General features: G+C 37.0%; 1 protein-coding gene across 3 annotated transcripts in view; it reads left to right on the forward strand.

Annotated features, from left to right (window-relative positions):
- Positions 1 to 718: 718 nt before the first annotated feature.
- Positions 719 to 26473, forward strand: part of ARP8 (actin-related protein 8) — a 251172-nt gene continuing 225417 nt past the window's right edge. Inside the window, exon 1 of one of the 3 annotated variants that reach the window (XM_089790365.1) lies at positions 719 to 1261. In XM_089790365.1, coding sequence (XP_089646491.1) covers positions 966 to 1261 — 296 coding nt within the window. In that variant the 5' untranslated portion in view covers positions 719 to 965. The remainder of the gene's footprint in view (positions 1262 to 26473) is intronic. The other 2 variants (XM_089790359.1, XM_089790357.1) reach the window with 2 other exon arrangements.

The raw sequence follows: 26473 nt of genomic DNA on the forward strand, positions 1-26473 counted from the left end.
AGGGGGAGATATATAGAGGGAGACAGGAGAGATAGTGAGATAAAAATGGAGAGAGTGAAATGGAGGGAGATTGATAGAGAAATAGGGATATAGAGAGAGAGGAGGGAATATATAGGGAGAGATAAGGATAGAAAGAGGGCAAGGTGTAGAGGGAAGAGTAAGAGAGATAGATAGTAAGGATATAGAGAAAGGTATGGAGAGTCCTCCACATTAATATTTGCCACTTTCACTCTCCTGCCTAATTATCAAAGTGCTTTTTGATTACCAAACATATTGTATTAAATATGAAAAACAAATAAAATGTCTCGTTTGTATTAGTTAAGCAAAAAAATTTACACCAAAATACGGTGTACCTATTGCACACTAAGGTGCGATTGCTAGTAATATACAATTTGACTTGATTTGGAAAATATCTTTACTACACTCTTTATTTGAAAATACCTTCTTAATTCAACTCATATAACTAAACATTAATTTTTTTCTAGCATAGAAATTGATATTTTTTCTTATATGATTGATAACATGTATAAAACTATAAAACTATTAAACATTTTCAGAAATTATATATTTTATATGACAAGGTAAGGTCTACGTGAAAGTCGAGGTATGATCTGGAGTAGGTAAAAGCGGTGAATAGTAAAATGTTGAACTAAAAACGAAAACGTCCGATTCAAATGATAAAAGTCGACCGTTTGATGCCGCGTTCATTTTCTTGATAACGAAGACGAGGTCTCAGAGTAAACCAAAAACCTATGCAGGTACATCTCTCATATGTTTTAACAGATAGTCAAATAAATTTGACTAGAATTTCTCCACAACAGCGACTAATTATCCGTTAACAATGATCTCGGTGACGCAACCCACGTCATCCCCATAAACACTCTCCTCCCATTAAATTACATCGAACTCACTCGTAAACTCTACAGAGACAGAGACAGGCAGTTGTTTCTGAGAATTCAAAGGCCATGTTGCTGCGCAGAGTTTGGAATTCTTTGCGGAAAAGTTCTCCGTCGCAGAACAGCGAGGATACGGCGCCCGGAGAGTTGTCTCCCGCGGAAAATTTGAGTGCGGATTTGTTTGAGCTGATATTGAAGCGGTTGGGGCCGAGGGGTTCCGCTAGGGCTGCTGTTATTTGCAGGACATGGAGGAATTTTGTCGAAGACGAGAGGCTTTGGGAGTCTTTCCTGAAGGAGGAGTGCGGGGAGGTGTGGCAGGCTACGGTTTTTGCAGAGACCTATTTGCGGGCTGGCCTTCCACTCAGGTGAGCCTCGCTTGCTCCGTGATGATGACCGGAAATTTGTGGGCGTTTTGAAGGTTTAGGACTTTTTCAGTTTCTTCAAATTCTGCGAGGAGATTTTGAATTTCTTTATTGGTTTGCTGTTTCATGTTTAGAGCGGTTTTTTTGTAATTGGTAATGCGGAGATAAATAAAATATAGATTCTATTGTATCTGCTTGAGACACAAATGATTAATTTGTGATTGAGAACTGTTGCCAGTGACTTATGAGCATTGCATTTAGTAAAAGCTTGGCTAATAGGGAGAGACGGTAAGTGGGGTTAATTAAATGCAAGGTACTGAATGTTTTGTCAATTGGGAAAGAGGCTAAATGGGGTGATTAGATGCAATGCACCAAAAGTTTTGTCAATGTGGAAAGATGTTTATGAAGGTGATTAGATGCCGTGTATCTAATTTTTTTGTGGAGGGACAAAAAGTAAAGTGATTAGATGTAATACACCAAAAAGATTTATCAAGCAAGAAACAAGGCTAATTGGGTCTGCATTTGTGTTAAGTGGGTCTAGATATGAAAAATTGTTACGAATGTAATAATGATATTGTATTTTTATTGGTACAATTTGTAGTATTATAACAAATTATGTGATGATGGGTGCTCGCCTTAATACCATAAACCATAATAGAAACAAAGAAACAACAACAAATGTGAGAACAAAATATGGACTTCTTATTTGCACCGCATATGCAGAATTACAGAATTCACAAGTACAATGTGCTAACCCACATGAGCGCCTCCATTACAATAATCTGCAAGACAATGCTGTGAACTATCACCTAGAGTTGTCCTAGACAATGTTTGGGCCTCTTTTAAATAGACAATTTTATGCCGCCCGCGAAGGTTCTAGACATTGAAACTTAATACCTAAGGCTGAAAGAGCCTAACAATATGTATAGAGTCGGCCAAATACATCTTTGACAATTATTTTAGATATAACTCACGAACCGTTGCTCCGATTGGCTATTATAACCACTTTTTGTAAATGCTAGTTGCTGATCTATAGCCTTAAAATTGCGCAAGCGCCCTTTCCTCCAATTTTCAGACCTCATCCAGGCACTCTAAGGCCTCCAATGGTGACCGTGAAGATTTATCTGCAAAATTTTCTAGCGAAAATTTGTAATAACTACTCTGGTACTTAAGTTGGAGCAATGAGATTTTTATGGTAGGCTTATAATTCTAAAATGAACCTTTATGTAGAAAATGAGAACATTCTGAGCTCGTATGACAAACTTACTAAAAATAGCAAGTTCCCATAAATAGTAACCACTCTGTCTACTAGTCCTTATTAAAATAGAAAAGACTGAAATGAAAATATTTTTGGGTGATGCAAGATTGCTCTTACACCCAGATGCTCCTGCATCAGATACTCGGGGTAATTTGAGAAGTGATCCTGTCACGTATCAGGTGTTTAGAGGAAAACCAAGACGGTTATCCTCCTCCTTTGCTAGCCATGATGAATCTTCTATTGACCTCTCTTTCCATTTGACTAGATATTCCTCATAAGTTTTGTTCCTAGTACTTTTGCCAATACAACTGTCCAATATCTTCGCAATCTCCCTTGTAGCCGAACTAGCTGCTAGAATACTCTACGACGCTTTGTGCAACTTCATCTCCATCACCTCCTTCATAATACTCTGTCAAATTTGAAATATTAAATACTGGTGAAATATTCAATTCAGCAGGCAACTCCACTTCATAGGCATTTCAAGAATCATGCCTTTTCACTATCTTGCACGGTTCAAACTTCTTCATCTTCAGCTTATTATATGTACCCATTGGAAAATGCTCCTTTCTCAAACAAAGTATGACTTCATCTCCAATCAGAAATTCCTTATACCTCCTTTTCACATCTACGTTAGCCTTATACTGTGTATTCATCTTTATGATGTGCTTCGTTACCTCCTCGTGGATGTTCTTCAAATGTTCAGCAAATTCTTTTGCTTCAACACTACTTGCCTCTCCTTTACCCAACTGGCTCAATTCAGAAACATTTCTGGGACTACTCCCATAGACAATCTGGAATGGTGATTTACTAGTACTTCTATTGACATAATTATTATATGCAAATTCCGCCTGTGGTAAAATCATATCCCATCCTTTTGGTTTATCTCTAACCGGGCATCTCAGCAAGTTTCCCAAATTGCGATTCACAACTTCTGTCTGTCCATTAGTTTGTGGATGATGCAATGAACTGAACTTCAAATTTGTCTTCAACTTCTTCCACAATGTACGTCAGAAATATTGAACAAATTTGGTATCTGAATCTGAAATTATACTTTTTGGCAGACCACGTAGTCTCACCACTTCTCTGAAAAACAACTCTGCTACATGAACATCACTAGTGTTCTTGCAAGGAATAAAATGTGCTATCTTTGTAAATCTATCAACCACCACAAAAATAGAATCATGCCCACGCTAAGTCCTCAATAATCCAAGAACAAAATCCATACTGACATCCTCTCACGGCTTCTCTGGTACAGGTAATGGTTGATACAACCCTGTATTCTGCTTTACTCCTTTTGCCATCTGACATACTCTGCAACTCTGTACAAACTTCTTCACATTTTGCTACAACTGTGGCTAGTAATAATTCTCAGCAACCAAAGCTATGGTTTTATCTCTGCCAAAATGTCTAGCCAACCCTCCACTATGCTTCTCCTTGATGAGATTCTCTCTCATTGAACTTCTAGGAATGCACAATTGACTTCCTTTAAACAACATACTATCCTGGATCATGAAATCCAACCACTTTGTCCTGTCAAGTGTAACAGGTTCTATACAAGCCTTCTACGCTTCACCAAAATCAGGATCATCTAGATACAATGTACTGAGTTTTTTGAACCCAACCACCTCCATTTGCATTTCTATCAGCAAAAATTGTCTTCTACTAAGAGCATCTACAACTCTGTTAGAATTCTCACTCGTGTGTTTCAAAACAAATGTATAACTTTGCAAAAACTCAACCCACTTCAAATGCCTTTGGTTCAATTTTCCTTGATTACTCAAATATTGCAAAGCTTAATGATCAGTATACAAAACAAAATCTTTAGGAAGAAGATAGTGTCTCCACTTTTTCAATGCTTGAACTATAGCATAAAATTCGTGATCATAAACAAAATATTTTCTTTTTGCATCATTCAACTTCTCACTAAAATAAGCAACAGGTCTACCTTCTTGGCTGATAACAACTCCTATTGCAGTACCACTAGCATCACAGTTTACTTGAAACACCTTGTTAAAATCAGGAAGTGCTAAAATAGACTGCTCAGTAACTTTCTGTTTCAACAGATTAGGCTCTTATTTGCTCCTACAGTCCACTTAAATTCTTTCCTATGCCCTTTCATTGTTTTAGTCAAGGGTCCACAAATACTGCTAAAACCTCTTATGCACTTTCTATAAAAACTAGCTAGTCCATGAAAAGATCTTACCTCTGTCGCACTCGTTGGAGTAGGCCATTCAAGGATAGCCTTCACTTTCTCTGGGTCCATTTTCAGACCTTCTGCTAAGACTACAAATCCCAGGTACACCAATTCCTTTACAAAACTGTGCTTCTTTTGATTTATCAACAACTTTTCTTCCCTCAACTTATTAAACACTTTGTGAATATGGATCAAGTGCTCCTCCAATGTCTTGAATTAGATCAAAATATCATATAGGTAAATAGTGACAAACTTACCTAGAAACTCCTTTAGTACCTCATTCATGAGCCTCATGAAAGTGCTTGGTGCATTGGTTAGCCCAAAAGACATGACTCACCACTTGTACAATACTTCTTTTGCCTTGAAAGTAGTCTTCCACTCATCACCTTCTCTGATACGAATCTGATGGTATCCACTCTTCAGATCTGTCTTTGTGAAATACTCAGCTCCACTCAAACAGTCCATAATATCATCCATCGTTGGCAATGAAAATTTGTATTTGATTGTGATTTTGTTGATAGCGAGAGATTCTGTGCACATCCTTTATTCTCCATTCTTCTTTGGTGCTAATACGACTGGTACAACACATGGACTCAGACTCTCTCGAATCAACCCCTTTTGCAACAACTCATGAACTTGCCCATTCAACTCTTCACTTTCTGTTGGTGTCATTTTGTGCGCTGCCTTGATTGACAAACTGGCTCCTGGAACCAAATCCATTTGGTGACGACAGTGTATTGTTCTGTTTATAACCTGTTGTTGACGTCATATTATGACTAGCGAAGTTAGATGGATATAGTATACATGTTGCTGATGACGTGTATAACCTCGAAAGTTAGTACAAATTGTACAAAACAAAGATACTCATGTTTTAGTGTAACAGGACAGTGGAATTGAAGGAAAGGATTATTTTGTTTACATTATCTGATACATTATCAAAAAACTCTTCTAACATATCTACAACTTCTGTAGCTACCTCCTCTACTTCTTCTTTACTATCTTTAGGAATCGTAGCAAAACACATATACTCATGCTTCATACTTTTGAGAAACTCTTTTCCATCAACAAAACATATTTTGACAGCACTACATACCTTTTCTTCTTTCTCCTTCAATGACTTCAACTTATGTTTCATTCCATCCTTGGTTAGAGTGTAGGTATTTGCTCGCCCATCGTATACAACATGTCTGTTAAACTGCCACGACCTACCCAACAACATATGACATATGTCCATAGGTATGATATCATATAGTACCTCATCTTAGTAGCTTCCAATCTTGAACTTCATTGAGCACTGCTCATTGACCATGACCTTGTGGTCATCCTGCACCCAAACAACACGGTATGGACGTAGGTGCTTCTGTCTCGTTAGCTTCAACTTGGTGACCATCTTTTCTAACACCATGTAAGGTCCCGTCTAAGTAAGGACTTGAAGGATTGTTAATTTGTCTACAATATAATTTGATTAGAAGTAAATATTAATTTTGTCATTAGAGAACATTATATGGCTTATGCAATAACATGATTAGGGAGAATCCTTATGTGACTTGCTATGATTAGTATTATTTACATAAGATTGACTTATCATTTGTAACCATTTGAATATTAGGTGCAAATGTGTATGTGATACTTCCTATAGTAGAATTTTGCTTATTTAATTAATGTGCAAAGTTAGACTCAACTTATGACCAACTATGGATTTTGTTCATACAATTGACAATGATTACAAATAGAAATGGTTGGACATCTTTACATATGACACAATAGTTTAGATAGTTTATGAGACTGGTAGCATTAGACCTAATCCACACTATGATGGATTGTCTAATTTATGTTAACATCTTGATTAGCTAATGTGAGTTACCTTATGGATAAATACCTTATATTGTTCATCTTATCTTGTCATGATAATTAGATAGTTTTAGTAATTGAAATTATGGCCAATTGAATTGAATAGATATTGTGTTGTGATGAATACATTCTACTTAAGGTGATTGTGAAAATGGAAATCAAGCTTGGGTTATGTGACTATTGTTTTGAAATAAATTATGTATCATTTAATTCAAAATAAAGAAGTACAGAAATGATTAGAATGTAGATAACACAATGAATACTAGTGATTTGATCTATCTAGTTGAAGCATGAGATGGAATTATGTTGATTATGCAATTTATTTACACTAATATGTATATGATTTTGTTTGCTACTGATAAACAAGTTAAATTGTGCAGGAAAATTACTGTGAACTAGGGATAAAACTCATGTGCGATAGTTGGGCCTACAATACCTCGTGGCAACATAACTTGTTTGTAAAGGAGATTCTTTGAAAGATAGCTCAAATGAAAACTAGAAAATTTGTAATTATGTAATTATACATCTCCTATAAGGCATGCCAAGTGGAAGGTGTGATGCGATCAAGTGGAAAAGTGAGAAGTCCTATGGAGGATGGATAGGTTGGAAACTATGTTTTAGGTTGGGTCATGTAGGTCCTTATGTGAAACCTTGGTTATGTAGCTTTGAATAGGGTCAAACATAGGTAAAATTCGTATGCAAACTTTAAGTGAGCTTTTGGAGGGTTAGGATGACTCCTAGTGGTAGTTTAGGACTTGTTTTGAATGCCCACATGGTAGACCTAGGGGTTTGGGACATTTTTAATCATTTATACTCTTATTATGGACTTAGGGGACCACCCAAAAGTTGGTTTTACCAAGGTGGCCGAAAATGAAGGACAGTTCTTGTAGAATGTGAAGACTTGGAAGGACAAAAGCTTCTCTTGAAGATTGTGAAAGGAGGAACACCAACCAAAGACAATTAATGTGAATAAGATAGGTAAGGAGGAGAAACCAATGTCACCCACACCCTTCCCAAGAACGCTTGGGAGATGTGGAAGGAGAGAATTTTAAGAAGAGTAGGGGAAAACATTCAGGGAGGCAACCATTCTTCATTTTGAAGACAAATTTTGTTTGATGGAGTTAGGAGGAGATGGAGGAAGAGGAGGAATGATTCTTGGTTGAAGATGAAGATTAATCTAAAGGGAGAGCTCTTGAAAAGATAAGTAACTAATATGCATTTAGAATAGTTGTTACTTATTGAAATGAAATATTGTTAGAAGAATTATTCTATAATGTTTTAGAGTGAACTCTTAGGATTGCATCCATGATCTCTTGGTTGAAATGAGTTCTCTTGCCCGAGGGTATGGCTAGGGCACAAGAGGCCTCTTGATACCATTATGGTAGGGTGGAAACGGGCATTTGTGTGAATGGTTTTTGGTAATTTTTGTGGTATTCTTGTAAATAAATATAAATGGAAATTAGATCTTAAAGTCTTTGTTAATAGATCTAAATTGTGTATGAGAGACGAAGTTTGTGATAAAAATTATAGAAATTATGCTATTGCTATTTGAGAAATTGTAAATCTTTTCTAAAAAGCTATTGTTATTTATGGTATTGATAGTTAAGTTGTTTTTGATAATTGGGAAATTGTTTTGGATTTAAAATTTGTAGATGATTTCATTTAGAGACTATTAACTAATGTTCAAGATATGTTATCAAAATATCTATTACATATCTAACTTATTGAATCTAAAACTTGTTATTTATTAATTAAATTCAAGTAAGTTTTGGGTAGTAAAAAGTGGGCATGACACACCAGATTGTCAGTATTTCCGCCATCAATTAGCACATCACAACACTTATCTTCACATCTGCACCTTGTGTGAAACAAACTCCTTCTTTGATTAGGTTCATTCTCACCACTCAACAGGACTCTTTTGTTAACTAGGACTTCTCCTCTTTCTATATCTTCAGAATGTGAGGATCAAACATCTTCATCAATATGTGCAACTTTGGCCTGGCCTTCTGTTCTTTGATTTGTCTTTCCTTGGCGTTGGGTACATTCAAATGCTCTATGGCTTTCTTTTCTGCAGTGAAAACATTTCCCACGGAAGCCTCCTCTTCTAGATCCTTGTCCCCTGCCTCTTCCCCTCTGATCTCTATTGTTCCGATCATGGAAATGATTGGAATTGTTCCCTATCTAGTTCTGATTGCTACTCCCACTCTCATCCTTGTTCCTCTGATCATCATTACGATCACCATAAAATCGTCCGCCAGATCTTCCACTGCAACCTCTTCCTCTATTCTTGTTGTCAAACTTCTTGCTCAGTTTTTTCTCAACTCTCAGGGCAAACTGGTATGCCTCCTCAATACTGTTCATTCGAACCAGACTCAACTCGTCTTGAATACTTGGCCTTAACCCATTAAGATAACGAACCACTTTCTCCTTATCAGTTTCTGCATGGTCGGTTCTAATGAGAACTCGGTAGAACTCTTTGGTATACTCTTGAACAGATTTTCCTGCTTACTTCAACCCTTGAATCTTCTTCAACAAATCAAGCTCATAATCCACAGGAATGAATTGTTGCTTCAGTGTAGCTATCATCCACTCCCATCTGGGGATTTTGTCCTTTCCCTTTCTATTTTGCTCCAATTGAACCTCCTGCCACCAGATCTTTGCATGTCCCTTCAATTTTGCCTTCGCAATCTTGACCCTATTAGGATCCTCAATATCTTCATATTCAATGTACTCCTCCAGTTCATTGATCCAATCGATCAACTCCTCTAGGTTAAGATTTCCCGAAAATGTGGGAACCTCAAACTTAGGTCTTTTTCCAATCTTGGAGATGGCCCTAAAAAGCCTCTCTTCCTTTGGGTTTAGAACTGCCTCTACTTCGACATTTTCTTCTACTTTGTCCTCATCCTTGCTTTTATCTCTTATGGGAAGATTTATTCCTCTACGCATTTGTTCTTCCAATGCTTGCATTTGTCTTTGGAGGGCTCTAAAACCCTTAGTTGTAACACCTACAACTCTTTCGCCACTCTCTCTTCATGGAGGCATTTTCGTGCTCCTGCTCAAACCCTAGTGCAAATTGCCTCACAATCGGCAATCTGTCTACACGCTCAACCCAAACCACGGTTCTGGTGCGAACTGTTTCACAGTAGGTGATTTGTCCACACACTCAAAAACTCTAGCTCTGATACCACTTGATGATGGGTGCTCCCCTTAACACCATAAACCATAATAGAAACAAAGAAACAACAACAAATGCAAGAATAAAATTTGGACTTTTTATTTGCAATGCAAATGTAGAATTACAAAATTCACAAGCACAATATGCTAACCCACATGGGCGCCTTCATTACAATAATCTGCAAGAGAATGCCTGCGAATTATTACCTAGAGCTGTCTTAGACAATGTTCGGGCCTTTCTTAAATAGGCAATTTTATGCCGCCTGGGAAGGTTCTAGACATTGAAACTTAATACCTAGGGCCGACAAACCCTAACAATACATATAGAGTCAGCCAAATACATTTTTGACAATTATTTTAGATATTTCGGGTAGCCCTACACTCACGAACCGTTGTTTTGATTGGCTTATAACCACTTTTTGAAAATGCCAGCTCCTCATCTATGGGCGTGGAACCTTGGAAGTGCGTTTCATCGAGTTTTCGAACCTCATCTGAGCACTCTAAGGCCTCCGACAGTGAGCCTATAGATTTTTTTGCAAATTTTTCCATTGAAAATCTGCAATAACTTCTCTGATACTTAAGCTGGAGCAATGAGATTTTTATGGTAGACTTATAACTCTAAAATGAACCTTCATGCAGAAAATGAGAACATTCCGAGCTCGTATGACAAACTTACTAAAAATAGCAAGTTCCCATTAATAGTAACCACCCTGTCTATTAGTCCTTATTAAAATAGAAAGACTGAAATGAAAATATTTTTGGGTGATGCAAGATTGCTTTTACACCCAGGATGCTCTTGCATCATTATGTAAGCTAATAGAGATGAAATGGTGAATGTAATCAACTAGTTTGGGCCTGTTTTGAGTTTTTTTACTCCAACTTCCTTTCTCAGTGGTGCTTGATTTGTAATTATCCTCTAGCCTCTTTCTTTATTAACCTTTGATTTGTAATTACCCTCTCAATGTTTTCTTCATTGGTTCTTGATTTGTGATTATGGTCTAGCCCTATTCCTTATTGACTCTTCACTCCAAAGTTTCAAACAAATAGCTCCCTAAATGTTCATGGGAGAAATGTTATTAATTATTGATTTTTTTGATATTGTTAAATTTTGTTATGTTTGAAGAGGATTGTTTTTTGGTTGAAGGTTCGGAGAACCGCTTTACCTAATCTTTGTTAGATGGCTTCCATTTGATGTCCTTTCTCACTCCTCCAGATACATGAACCTGCTTTACCCCATAAACAGGGGGTTTAGGAAATTATTTTTGACCATTAAACTACACAATATTTATTTTGAAATAGATGCTTGTAAAGAAACACCTTTGATATCCTTAGGGAAATGTTAATAAGGTATTGAGGATTTTTTTTTCACTTTAATAAGATGTTTGGAGGAATTTCTCTCCATATTGAAATGCGCAAGTTTGGTTGCTGTTTGAAAATTGAAAGTGATTTTTGTGTATTCTAATTGCATCTAGACACACTTTTTAATCTAATGTGCAAAGCTAAAATCTTTTAATTACATTTGTTATTTTAGTTGTTTTGAAAATTGTATATTAGAAGGAATTTCTTTAATATTCATTTGAGATTGTTTAAAATATGCTTTTCAAGATTTGTATTTCTTATTTACTTTTGATTATGACTTCTTGTTTTTGAGAAGCATTTATTGGGGGTAATATTTTATGTGGGAATGTGCAAAGTTGCTATGGTTTGAAATTATTTCATTGGCAAGTTTTTTTCTCGTCTTTTATTTCAACTTCTTGCATGAGTAAGAGTGTTTGCTAACCTTAGGAGCAATTATCAAATTTTACATTTTCTAGGTTTGTTTAGGATCACTTGTTTTTCTTTCTTTTTGCTTTTGTGGAAGATTGTTTTAAAAAAGACTTTTTCAGGGTACTTTTACATTGAAACATGCAAATTATTGCTCCTTGAGATTTGGAATATTTTTCCTCTATGTCAGTTGGGCTTCCCGATTGCCTTTTGTATGTTTTGGCTATTGAGATATTCACCCAAGATATAGAAGCCTAATGGAAAGCACAATCAGAGACAATAATATGACAATAAGAAATTGTATCCTCACCAAGAATGCAATAAGATAACTCAAAGTACATAGGAGATTCCCTGGTTAAATAGGCCAAGGTGTAAATATAGGAGTGCACAAGATTATGATAGGTGTCATAATCTTGTGATTGTGCTCCACTGAGTTTACGGGACATGGTGGTATGGAACGACAAAACACATTTCCGGTATGCAGGTACTTTTGGGCCAATTTAGGGGATAATAAGGAATGGCTGTTAAAATATAGTCTTTTAAAAAAAAATCTGAATGTAGGCATACAAATGCAAGCACCAACATAATTACCTAGTAAGTAGGGATGAAGAAATTATTGCTGATTGAATAATACTTGAATGAACTGTAACAGGCTTGCTGTTGGTATTCTTCACGGCATGGGAGTTTATTACCTCCTTAAGTTTCCCTTCTAACTTGCATTTGGTATCACTGATTTGGATTGAGCAGCACCACGTGCACACAGTGATCACTAGCAACTTACACTTGCCAAAACAGGGTATCTTGTAGGATTGTCATGCATTTGCTGTCACACCATTAACTGTTTGGCTCCACATAGTCATCTAAATCATGCAGAATCAACTGCAGACATGCAGTAGACTCCTCGCAAAGACTCAAATCAATGATGCATCATATTTGCAATATCCAAACAATACGAAAATTGTTAAGAAAGGCCAAGGACAAGTCTGTCACAAGTTTCCAGTCCATCATAGAACTATACAGCTGCTGGCGCATCTGCTGCCCATTTTTGAAATGTCCCAGCTGTTGGCGTAGAAAAGAAATGCATAGGGTACTAGAAACAATGGTCTTCGTGTCCCCATACTGTCGATGGGATGGGTTTAGGGGTAAAACTCTAAGGGATATGTCCCCTTGGAGCACAACTTATGACATGATAATCAAAGAGACAACTTATCACCCACCCAAGGTAGAAAAGTGTGTCACATGTATTTGACGCACTGCAAGGTAGGAGAATCCCCAAAGGGGATGTCCTAGCCCCCAACAAATTAACAGACAATGGAATATAACAATAACATAGAGATTTAGATCCACAACAATGTCAATTCTCATAATAGAATCATAAGATTTTCATCCAATATGCCCGGCTGAAAGGCCTTCCGGTTTACCACCAAATACGTCAGCAATTACCATAATAGTTTTGCAAGAGCTCGCAAGATCCAACCTCTAGCTAGACCAGGTCTACAATCTAGTAGAAAACCCTAAGAAGAATCTAAACTTGTGCTTGCAAGCCACCAAGCAACCTTCTTGTTTCCCAAGCCCTCACTTAGCTACTAGTTCTGCTCAAACTTTGCTTTTCTCAGCTACTCCATCTACCTTATGATAATGATATTTACTCAAGACATCACAAGACCCCTCTACTTATACTAAACCAAACAACAAGTCGGCCTATCATAATAGACATTAAATAAATACTCACTTTAAATGCTGTTGATGTATAGCATCAATTGAAGTAATGTTAAATACTTGAAATTCATGTTTTATGTGAACTTTGTTTTTCAGATGAAATACATATATATATATATATAGATATATAAAATTGTTCACATAATAAACTTTATAGTTATCGAGCTGATATCATGAGAAGACTATTATCATTATTGGGGGACTTTATATTCAATTAGTTTGCCGCCGATTACAAAAGGTGTTATATGAAAGTCGACTCATTTAAGAAGCAAACTAATGATAAGTCATGCTTTCGTAGAGGCATGACCCTACGTGGCCTTTGGCCACGCAGAGTCATGACTCTACGGAGACATGACTCTCCACATTGTTATATATCTGCTGAGCAAGTTGTTGGGATAAATATCTATCTACAACATACAGGTCCCAGCAATTTGCTTACTTTCTCACTGCAGGTTAAATACATTTAGTTTCGTTGATCCTCCATTGGTGCAATAAACTGAAGATTACTATACATCGATTGCCATTCAAAGACAAAGATCTGCATCTTTGTTTCTATAGTCTGAGATAACAAGTAAGGATATTTATTATTGTTCAATTTTGATTAATAGTTTCATCTATCAGAGACCCTTAAATTTAACATGGTATCAGAGCCATCCTGATAAGAAACCCTATTATTCAGAATTAAATCTGAAATCTCAGATTTATAAAATTTAATCATATCCTCAAATTCAAGATGGTTAATCACGTAAGATTATAGGATAGACTTGAGGGAGCATCAAATTTTTCATCATGGAAAATTCGAGTCATGATAATATTATGAGAAATGGAATTAATTGAATACATAGAATCAAACAAATCCATTCCTAAAAACGATCCAGATAAAACGACATGGAAGAGACACAACAAAAAGGTTATGAAAATTATTATAGACTTCGTAAAGGATCATATTCTCCCTTTTATATCCAGTCTTAAAACTGCATTCTATTAGGGCCCGTTTGTTTGCTGGAATTAACCTGGAATAGGAAAATGGGAATACGAAAATTGGAATAAATCTATTCCAATTTTGGCCCAAAATGAGAATAAATCGAATTTCAAGTATTTTTTGGAATTAGATTTATTCTTGCATTGGACCAAAATTGGAATAGATTTATTCCAATTTTTCTATTCCCATTTCCCTATTCCAGGTTAATTCCAGCAAACAAACGGGCCCTTAAGGACACTTTTGAAATCAATAATACTAGTAGATTGTTAACTTTAAAACAAGATCTTCTATACATAAAGATGAATAATGGGGAGTCTACTACATCTTACTTTCTAAGAATTTCTGAATTAAAAGATTAACTTGTAGCAATTGAAAATAGAGTTGATGACAAAGAACTTAGTATGATAGCTTTAAGAGGACTTTCTCTATCTTGGAAAACTTTTATTCGAGGTCTAAGCTCTTGACCTAAGCTTTCTAAATTTGAATTACTCAAAAATGAGTGCACACAAAAAGAATCAAGATTAGTCTCAAGAGGATTAAACATAAATCAAGAGGGAGACATGTTTACCGTACAAGGTAAACGGTTTACTAATTCATTCAGAGAATAGACAAGAACATGTAATACAAAAGTATTCCTTTTATTATTCGCATGTATACAGAAGATACTACAATATTCAATATGATTGATTACAATTCTAATTATTATGATCCAAAGTCCATTTCAGATGGTGTACATATACCTTCCCGAAGGGGTGACTCAACCATCACGCGCCCTTTCGGATACAATTCTACCCGTCGGCTACTATATAGAATCTACTGACAACATCATCCTCCCCAAAAGAAAAGTCGTCTCCGGATGACAATATAACAAAACTATAACAAGATAGATCTTTTTCCGTCACACCACTTTCATATTCGTCTCGTGCCTGCACCAAATTGGTCTCCAACACATGTTGCATCTATAGCCTCAGCTAACACAATACTATCACCTTAGCCAATCTGACCTTGATAGCCATCTCTTCTCTACTTCCAATGCCCCTGCCTCCAATTGGATGATCAGCTCCTCCCGAGCTCTCTATGCATCCACCAAGAGAGCCTCATATCCAACACCTACTCCGAGTGCCTCAAAGCGTAGCACCCTTCTCGAAAGGCTTGCTCTAGTGCTCTCTCCACCTCTGGTAGTAGCTCTAGGTCTCATTAACTAGTCACACTTCCCATGACTGATAATTGCATTGATTGGGGGTCTAGGGGGCAATGCCCCCAGCGGGGTTGAGGGGCAGAGCCCTAGGTGCGCTTCCTATCATGATACAGGGCGGGGTCGAGGGTAGCGCCCTTGCCGCCAAGACCAAATTAACACTTTCAAACCCACACAAAACTCTATGGAACACACCATTTTTGTGATTTTCTTTTGATCCTACACTCTTTCTGCCAGCAGCTTATGTTTACTTTATTACCTGTTTATGTCTATCCCTCCGGTACCATACATTTTCCATTGTCAACTGTTTTGATTTGTCGTCGTTTTTTTTTAAGAACCTCCTGCTTCCTGAAGAATATGACTCCTTCCTCTTTATTACTGTACCTCTATCCTTCTTTGATCCCTTTTATTATACCACTACTTGTTTATTGTATGGGGTAAATAGTTTAATGCATACAGACAATAGACAAGAACATGTAACACAACAGTACTCTTTTTATTATTCGCATATATGCCGAAGAGATTACATAGTGCTTCCCATGATGATTACAACAATGATCCAAAGTTGTACATATACCATTCCGAAAAACCTTCTCGAAGGGGACCGTCGGCTACATAACAATTAACGACTAAATACTAATCTACCCGTCGGCTATTTTATAATTTTACCAATAATATCATCCCCCCCCTCCAAAAAAAGAAAAGTCGTCTCCAGACGACAATTACAAAACTCAAAAATGAAAATTGCACAACTAATTACATCAATACACAGATACTAGGCAAGGGGATGTGTCCCTGGGGTGGTAGGTGTCTGTGCTCTCAGTTCACTCAACTCAGCTCGTAGCTTATACACCTGCTCCTTTTGAACCTTCAATTCAGCTTCCGCTTCCATCTGAAGCTCCAGAGCTAACTGCATCATCCCAACAATCTCTCCCAATTCCTTTTCTTTCTCATCTGCTAGCTTCTCTTTCTTTGCTGCCAATTGCTGCAACTGACTCTGTTTTTCTAGCAAGGCTGCCCTCTTGGATTCCCAGGCTGCCCTTTCCACAGCTAACCCGACAACTGACTCCTCCCGAGCTCTTTCAACTGCTGCTTGATTTGCCTGGCTCCTCCAAAGGGTGTAATATGCTTCCGTGTATATCTATACAATCTCCTGAGTCAATGTCTTTATTCGGCTCCTCAAGCTCGGACTCCTCGTGGCGGTCCATTCCTAACGCATTTTCGTAGTTTCCACACTTGGCCAACCTCTATCCTCAAAGCAAACTGTAAAGGCAACCGGGCATCCTGATCTCATAAAAGATACCACTCCCTCTAGCTCCTTCACCACTTTATTGTATGGGGTAAATAGTTTAATGCATACAGACAATGGACAAGAACATGTAATACAACAATACTTCTTTTATTATTCGCACATATGCCAAAGAGATTACATAGTGCTTCCCATGATGATTACAAACAATGATCCAAAGTTGTACATATACCATGCCGAAGAACCTTCCCGAAGGGGCTCGTCGGCTACATAACAATTGCCGACTACATGCTAATCTACCTGTTGGCTGTTTTATGATTTTACCAACAACACCACTTAACCCCATACGACAAAGTATGTCACTGTCCTTGTGTCGTACGGTCCACTCCTTTTGTGCTCCTAAGCTCGTACGTTCGTACGGTCCATACGCATGTGTTCTTTTTGTCTGTATGGGGCCATTCTTCTTCTTATAGCTGTACGATGTCTGTCTATCTCTTCTATGTGATTTCCTATTGCCATACGGCTGTACAGTAACTGCTCCAAAGCTCTTGTACGGTGTGCTCCAAGGTTGTCGTACGAACCACCGTACGCTGCCTTCTTCTTCTTTATGAGCCATATGGAAGATATTTTTTTGCTTTTCTTCGCCGTACAATGTTCTAATTTCCCAAAAGCTTTTAGCTATACGGAAATGGGCCGGACGGTGTTCCTTCTCTTCTCCACGTGGTCAAAGCTTTATCTGGATTTTGGTACAATATTTCCTGAACATGCAAATTGCTGTATGGTCTTTGTGATTTCCTTAAGGCTGTATGATGCATTAATTTGTGTTCTCCTTGAGTCCGTATTGTCCAATTCACTAGCTGGTTATTACCTGTACGGTGATACTTATTCCCCTCTTGAACCATACAGTGTGTCATGTACAATATCTTCTTCTGTCTGGTTGTATGGTGGATCACCTGCGATTTTTGGCCGTCTTTTGCCTGGCCGTACGGTGTCCTTCCTAGGTTGTACAATGTTTTGTTTTTCTTTACTGCCTTCCTTTCTTGCTTACGCTCTTGATAGGCCGTACTGCCCTATTTTATGGCGACCATACTCCCTTTTACTCTCCTCCACACGTGCTCGTACGGACAAAATTCTTTTTGACGCTTGTCCATACGGTATACTTGCTTTGCTCTCCTAAAAGGCCGTACTATTTTAAATGCAGCTGTTTTTAATATTGGATTCCAGTTATCTCCCACCAGTATGTTCTTTGGTTCGGTATTATCTCCCAGATTCATGGTTTGTACTGTGGCCTCTTCATATTTTATTGGCTTTTCCTTATTAAATACATGTGCAGGTTTTTCATCCAGCTGTGTGTTCTCTTCTTTTATTTCCCTAAATTCTTTTGAAAATTTGTCTCCGTTGCGTTCTTCCTCTATTGTTAGTATGTTGCAGCTTTGGAAGAGTTCATAATCCTCCATCTGCCAGTGAAATAGATTGTTCACCAATTCCAGATCGTCGTCCTTCAATCCACCTTTCAAAAGTAGGACTCCTTCCTCATCCAGTTCCATTTGCTTCTTCCCTTTGTCCTCTCCTTCTGAATGAGACGATCCAGCTTCTTCTCCCACCATTTGTGTGTGTAAATCAATAATGAATCTTCATCCTTTGCTCTCCATTGATAGTGTATTCTTCTTCCATTCGTGTTTAACCTTTTCTTTTACGAGCCATCCTCGTCCCAGAATGGCATCATATCCCCTTTTTTTTAGCGGTATGACTACAAAGTCGAGCAGGAACGACTGTGTTCCAATAGTCAATGGTTGTGCCATCAAGATCCCAAGAGGCTTAATGCCATGTTGGTCTGCAGTTAGCAATTGGAATGTGGGTGACCACAACGTCGACTGTCCCAACTTCTTCCAGGTATCTTCTGGTAGGACATTTACTCTTGAACCTTCGTCCACAATTGTGTTTGAGAGGATCGTTTCCAAAATACCCATTTCTACGACCGCCAGATGCCTTCTTGATGTGAGGGCTAGCAATATTGGGTCTGCTACGCTTGTTCCGCTTTCCTTCTCCTTTCTTGGTTCTTTTGGTAGTTTAGCAACCAGAGCCATGTTTGTGAGTGTCGTTCGTAGTTGGGGCATTGTGAGAATCAGATCATTTAATTTTACTAGCACTTCAGTTTGTATATCCGCCTTATGATGTTATGTTTTGCGTAGTTCTTCATCGAGGTACCCGCAGTGTCGCCCTTCTCCGTTTGTGATTTCTCTGTCTGCATCCCTTTCCCAATTTCCACCCGTGCTTCTTCCAGTCTCTTCTTTTCTTCTATCGGGTCTGGGTACAACTTTGCCTGTTTACGTGTAATTGCTAGGACTTCCTCTTCATCCGTTCCTGATTCGGTACTGATCAAATTCACTTATGATTTTGGGCACTTGGCATCTTCATGGTCTCTAGGACCACACCATTTGCATAACAACTTCGGTGTGTTCGTCGTTGTACAGTTTTGTGCAAAGTGGCCCCACAAGTTGCATGCCCGACATGAAACCATCGGTCGATTGTTTGCATCATATTGAATTCGACTATGGCCCCCATTATTATTGTTATTATTGTTGTTGTTGTTTTGTCCCTTTCTGTTGTTTCTATACCCACCCGAGGTGGCACCATCATTATTTATGTTTCTGTTCCCTTCTGACGTGGATGCTTCCTGTGTCAGCAGCAATTGTTGATGCCCTCTTGTTTTCATATTGAACGGGGCATTCCTTTGTGGAATGCCCCCTGATTTGGCAGATATCACAGAACTGATTCTTCAGACAAGATCCCTTAGTGTGACTTTCTGTCTTGCATTCTGTGCACCATAGCTCATTTTCTTTGGTCTGGCTATTCCCTTTCTGCATATTCTTAAATTCCTTCATCATCTTGATCATATCCTTCTGGAGGGCTCAGACCTTCTTACTGCCCTTTTCATCACCATTGCTATCTTCAAAAGAGGATTCATCCGAGTCGGATGATTTGCTTTTCTTCTTCTTTTTTGTTTTTTGTTCACTCTCTAAGTCCATCGCTCGATTGTATGCTTCAGTGTACGAAAATGGCGGTACAATCTTCATTTTTCTTTTTAACTTTGGGCGTAGTCCTATGAACCATCTCTTTTTCAGTCCGTCTACTGGCTTGCTTTCCATTTTATTTACTAATTCTTTTAGCTTTCTAGCATATACATAGACTGTTTCATTTTTTCCTTGTTTGGTGGTCTAAATTTCTGCTACTATATCATTATCATCTTGTAGCAGTTGAAACTCTGTAATAAATTCCTTCTTTATGTTTCCCCATGTTATTAGCTTTGTCGGATCGATGTCAGAAAACCAATCGATTGCTACACCTCGTAAGGTGGTTGGAAATAGCCTTGCCCATTCGTCCTGGTCGTTTTCTCCATTCGCTGTCCAAAGCGTCTTGCAAGTTTTGCAATGTCTGATTGGGTCAGCCGTGCCATCCTCATCAAACTTTGGTAACTTTTCCTTTGGACGGGCCATTGGTACCATTTCTTTCTTTTGTTGTGCGCTTGTACCCGCATTGTTTTGTACTTTCGTACCGCTCTGAACACTTGCGTTATAGACACCTACGTTCTTAAGTAGTGTGACAACTTCTTCAAGGACTTGGTTGTTTTGACCAAACTGTATTTGTTTGTTAGGTGTATTTGGGACAAAGAGTTCACCCCACGCTTGAGTTCCTTTGATACTTCGAGTTGTGTTGGTCCTTTCCCTTCCGTTCAAATTCCCCCTGGGTGTATACTAGTTTGCCAATTCTTCCTTTGTTCCTTTGATCACCTTTCGCCTTTATCGGGCTTCTTCTATCAACCTTTCCCTTGATCGACTTGGCGATTGCACTCCATTCGTCAATCCTCCTATGGTACCGTGGTCACCTCCTGTGCCACCACTGCCGTACCCTTCGGCGAGTTGTTGGAGTTTGTGCTTCTGGTCGCTTTGCTGTGTGCGGTTTAATACTTCCCGTGCCACCCTTATGTCGTCATCTTCTGGATTCTAATTTCTATCTTTATTCAATGTGTTCGACGTTCATAGCACTTGGTCCTTATAGGCAACGGCGCCAAATGTTTACCTTATAGGGTAAGCTGTTTATTAATGCATTCAGACAATAGACAAGAACATGTAACACAGAAGTATTCCCTTTATTATTCTCATGTATACAGAAGATACTACAATATTCGATATGATTGATTACAATGATGATTACAATTCTGATTATGATGATCCAAAGTCCATTCTAGATGGTGTACACATACCTTTCCGAAGGGGTGACTCAACCATCACTCACGCTTTTGGATACAATTCTACCCGTCGACTACTATATAGAATCTACTGACAACAAGACATTCAAGCTCTTCATGCAAATTCAAACAAGAAAAGAAAATTCAAATGTAATAAGAAGAAATTTGACAAACCATATAAGAAACAAGATTGGTTTAAAGTAAAATGCTTCAAATGTGACAAAATTGGTCACTCTCACAACTTTTGCCTTGAACAGAAAAGAATTCAAGTAGCCCTAATAGAAGTCAAAAAAGAGAAAGAAGGAAAGAAAACTTTGTATTTTATTTAGCTCTTTCAAGTGAATTAAACTCAAACAAAAATATTTGGATTATAGATAGTTGAGCATCTCGGCATATAATAGGTTTTGGAGACAAATTTGAAAGCTTAGAATACTCCTTAGAAGAAGTAACAATTGGAGATAATTCTACACATCCGATCAAAGGTATTGGGTCTTGCTCAATTCATCTAAATTCAGATATTACTTTCTAACTTAAAAATGTTTTAGACGTACTTGGTATAAAAAGAAATTTGGTTTGTATATTTGGTCTTGGTGATCAAGGATTCAGAGTCATCTTTAAAGAGGATAGAGTTCTATCTTGGCCAAAGAACTCTAATATCAAGAAAACTATATCTATTGGATTTAGAGACAAAAGTCTATATAAACTTTGTAATCAACAAAATTTAGCCCTAAGTCATGGAACTTCAAATTATATTGAAATTTGGCATAGGAGACTAGGCCACCTTCACTTTTGTGCATTGTCATCAATAGGGAAAATTGTAAAAGAATTGCCTAGTCTCAAAACTGATCACTTAGGCATTTGCAAAGGATGTGCCCTAGGCAAAAACACTAAGCTATCCTTTCCTAAAAGTGTTCACAAATCAAAATCTATATTTGAACTTATTCACACTGACCTATGTGGTCCTATGTCTGTACCTTCTCTAAATGGGTGCCTCTATTATGTTGACTATTCTAGAAGAACTTGGATCTACTTCCTAAAACAAAAGAAATCTATTGAAGTATTATCAAAATTCAAGAAATTCAAAGCTTTAGTTAAAAAACAGTCAGGACAGAAGATAAAAATACTAAGGTCAGACAATTGAGGTGAATAATCTTTGAAATTTTCAAAGATTTTTGCATTACTGTTGGGATTAAGAGGAAGTTTTCTGTACCATATAATCCACAATAGAATGGAGTTGCAGAGCATAAATAGATCCATTGTTGAATCAGCCAGAGCAATGATGCATGACCAAAATCTTCATACTTCTTTTTGGGCCGAAGCATCTAACACTGAAATTTACATTCAAAATAGATGTCTAGACTCAGTATTAGAAAACACCACTCATGAAGAAATATTTATGGGTATCAAACCAGATCTAAGTCACCTAAGAATTTTTGGGTGTCCAGTTTATATTCATATTCCTAAAGAGACAAGAACAAAACTAGAACCATCTGGAAAGAAGGGAATACTCATTGGATACAGTGAAACAACCAAAGGCTACAAGACCTATGTTCCAAGTGAAAGGACAATTGAGATCAGTAGAGATGTTAAATTTGAAGAAGATATTGCCTTTAATCTTTCTAAGAATAGTGATAAATCACATACACAACCTATCACTGAAATAGATGAAAACCACCCAACAGAAAATGAGAGGGAGAATGATTATGAATCTCCTTCACCTACTATTTCAAATTGTGAGGATACTGAAAATATTAACAATAAAAAGAGGCCACTTTGGGTTAGGAAAATGATAGAAGAGAATCACGTTGAACCCAATGAAGTAATTTGAGAAAGTAAAAGAACAAGAAACCAGTCATGTTATATGGCATTATTAACCGAACTTATCAAAACAAAACCTTTAAATGTTGAAGAAGCCTTATCAAACAAACCTTGGAAAGAAGCAATGATTGAAGAATATAATTCTATGCTAAAAAATGATGTAAGGGATGTTGTACCCAGACCTAAAAAAAATCAGTTGTTTCTTCTAAGTGATTTTTCAAAATCAAGCATGCACCTGATGACAGCATTGAAAAATACAAAGCCAAATTTGTAGCTCGCGATTTCTCATAGAAAGAAGGTACTGATTATGAAGAAACATTTGCCCCATTTGCTAGATACACATCGTTAGGACTATCTTGGCAATCACAACATCCAATGGATGGAAATTTCATCAAATGGATGTTAAAACAACATTCTTAAACGGTGAGATTGAAGAAGTTTATATTGAGCAACCAGAAGGGTTCTTCACTCATGACAGAAAATCTCATGTGTGTAAGTTAAAGAAAGCACTATATGGTCTTAAACAGGCTCTTAGAGCATGGTATGAAAGAATAGACAACTATCTAACAAAGGGTATTCTAAAAATGAAGTTGATCCTAACTTGTACTTCAAGATAGATGGTGATGACATGATTATTCTAGTATTATATGTTGATTATTTGTTGATAAAAAATGAAGAACATCTCATAAAGAAGTGCAAACAAGAACTAACAACTGAATTTGATATGAAAGATCTGGGTCTTCTTTACTACTTCCTAGGACTAGAAGTCTAGCAAAATGGAAACTACATTTTTCTAAATAAGAGAAAATATAATATTGATATTTTGACAAAATTTGGAATGATGGGTTGTAAACCAGCTACTACTCCTATGAAAGTCAACCTGCACAAGCTGAAGGATGATATGATTAAATCCGAATACACGGATCCTACTCACTATATGTAGATTATCAGATCCTTAGTGTATTTGGTGAATACTCGTCCTGATATATGTTATGCTACTAACACCTTAAGCTAGTGTATGTGTGCACCAAAGAAGATACATCTAATGGCAGCTAAATATATCTTAAGATATCTAAAATGCACTATTGGCATAAGAAACAGATATGATCAAGTAGAAATAAATCTTCATGGATATTCAGATTCTGGTTGGGTAGGCAATACTACTGAGTGTACAAGTACTTTTGGATGTTGCTTCAGTCTTGGAACTGGGATGATTTCTTGGTTTAGCAGAAAACAATCCTCGATCTCATTAAGCTCTACTGAAGCAGAATATATAGCCTCTTCCTTGGGAGTCAGAGAAGCTATATGGTTACGGAAGTTACTAGTTGATTTGTTTAAAAGCCACTATAATTCATTGCAACAATCAGAGTTGTATCAAACTTTCAGCTAATCCAATTTTTCACAATCGGTCTAAGCATATTGAGATTCATTATCACTGCATTAGAGATATGGTAGATCGAGGTGTCATTAAACTAGAGTACATCAATACTAATGAGCAAACAATAGATGTTTTTACCAAGCCCCTTGCTAAAGTGAAGTTGGAATACTTTAGAGGAAAACTTGGTATGATTAAATTGTAATATTGAATATTGAATTTAAAAATCAATTTATACGTGTTTATGCTTCTATAGTTGTTTAATTGCATTAGATATGTAATGAAAGGTGATGATCTTTCATGGACATATATATTCAGAAGGTAATCTTTTGTAAGGTGACGATCTTGCAATGATAGGCTTGTTATCATGATGTTTTGTTCCGGAACCATTGGAAGTCATTGATAATGAATGCCTTATGATTACTCTAGATATTGTTTCAGACAGTTATAGATCATAATATATGTTATGATAGTGTTCATATCGTGGTGATTTTAATTATTTGACAAGTCACTATTTCAGAGTGTTAAAGTCAGATGATTTGTTTAGATATTCTATTCTGTTATCTATTAAATAGTGTATTACTTCTCCCTTGCTAAGAGGGAGTGTTGATGTATAGCATCAGTTGAAATAATGTTAAATACTTGAGTTCATGTTTTATGTGAACTCTGTTTTTTTAGATGAAATACATATTTATATATATATATACCTATACATATAGACATATGTATATATTTATATTTATAGATACATTAAATTGTTCATGAGAAGACTATTATTATTATCGGGGGACTTTATAGTTATCGGGTTGATATCATGAGAAGACTGTTATCATTATCAGGGGACTTTATATTCAATTAGTTTGCCGCTGATTACAAAAGGTCTAATATGAAAGTCGACTCATTTAAGAAGCAAACTAATGATTAATCATGCTTCCGTAGAGGCATGACCCTACGTGGCCTTTGACCACATAGAGTCATGAGTCTATGGAGACATGACTCTCCACATTGTTATATATCTGTCAAGCAAGTCATTAGGATAAATATCTATCTACGGCATACAAGTCCCAACAATCTACTTTTCACTATAGGTTAAATACATTTAGTTTCGTTGATCCTCCATTGGTGCAATAAATTGAAGATCACTATACATCGACTGCCATTCAAAGGCAAAGATCTGCATCTCTGTTTCTACAATCTGAGATAACAAGTAAGGATATTTATTTTTGTTCAATTTTGATATAATAGTTTTATCTATTAGAGATCCTTAAATTTAACAAATACATCCTCAAGCCACAAGTTGGCTTGCAACAGACATTAAATACATGAAGTAATTTAATACTTAGGACAAGCCCCAAGTTTACAATGCATAACTAACTCAAAAGACCACATAAGAGTATGCACATTTAGAGATAGATCCACGTGCTATCCAATGATTGAAATCTAGGAATGCACATGCCACCTCCCTTGGATCAAAGCTTGCGAATACAATCTCCAAAGTCTGCCTGTAAATTAGGAACACGTTACCAGCATCCACCAAAACAACTCTAACTCCAAGATGGTAACTCCAAACTCTATTCGCACTTAGGACAAGGTTTCCCAAAATGTCTCGACCACACCGCGAATTGCGCAAACCATAACTCTCCAAATCTGAGTTGGAAGCCCCTGCATACAAGATTACTAACTTCCCTAGGATGCTCCTGCATCAATATTTGTGCAATACAACCACTAAAGGTGCAAAAGTGATATAATATCCCAGTTAGATATTCTCCCTAATTTCTACCACAGTAATATTCAGAATATAAATAGATAAATTATGCAATGAGGATCAGCAATATCAACTAGTAAATGCTTATAGAAATTACTCAAAATGTTATTGTATTATAGTATTCATCAATACAATAACAATCCAATTGTAAAAACAATGACAACAGTCAAATTGGATAACCATAAATGAACCTGAAATGCGACTGTGAACTCCGTCACGAATTCACCATAGATGATGAATGGGGTAGCTACGTCCAATCCACCCAAGAAGAACCTAAGGGTTTTCGTCCTCAAATCTTGAATAGAAGTTGAAGCTTAATTTCTCCAAGAGAAATCTCAAACCAAATCAATATCCAAGCATGTTGAAAATGAGCTCCTTCTCCCCTTTTAAGCACAACAACATGACTCTTCGTATTCCCTTGCCCGACTCTTCATTTTAATTCTCTTTTTCCTTTTGTCTTTTTCCCACTTAAGAGAATAATATAACTTTATAAGCTAAAGTGACTTATTAATTTTAAAGTAAATTAAAAATAATAATTTCAGACATTAAAATAAATATGGCGTTGAACTCAGAAAGCCATGTATAATACCTTTTCGGAAAGCTCTCTGCAAGAAGCTCAAAG

This window comes from Cupressus sempervirens, chromosome 1 (assembly GCF_028749045.1).
Source record: "Cupressus sempervirens isolate cs-2001-9-10 chromosome 1, ASM2874904v1, whole genome shotgun sequence".
NCBI lineage: Eukaryota > Viridiplantae > Streptophyta > Pinopsida > Cupressales > Cupressaceae > Cupressus > Cupressus sempervirens.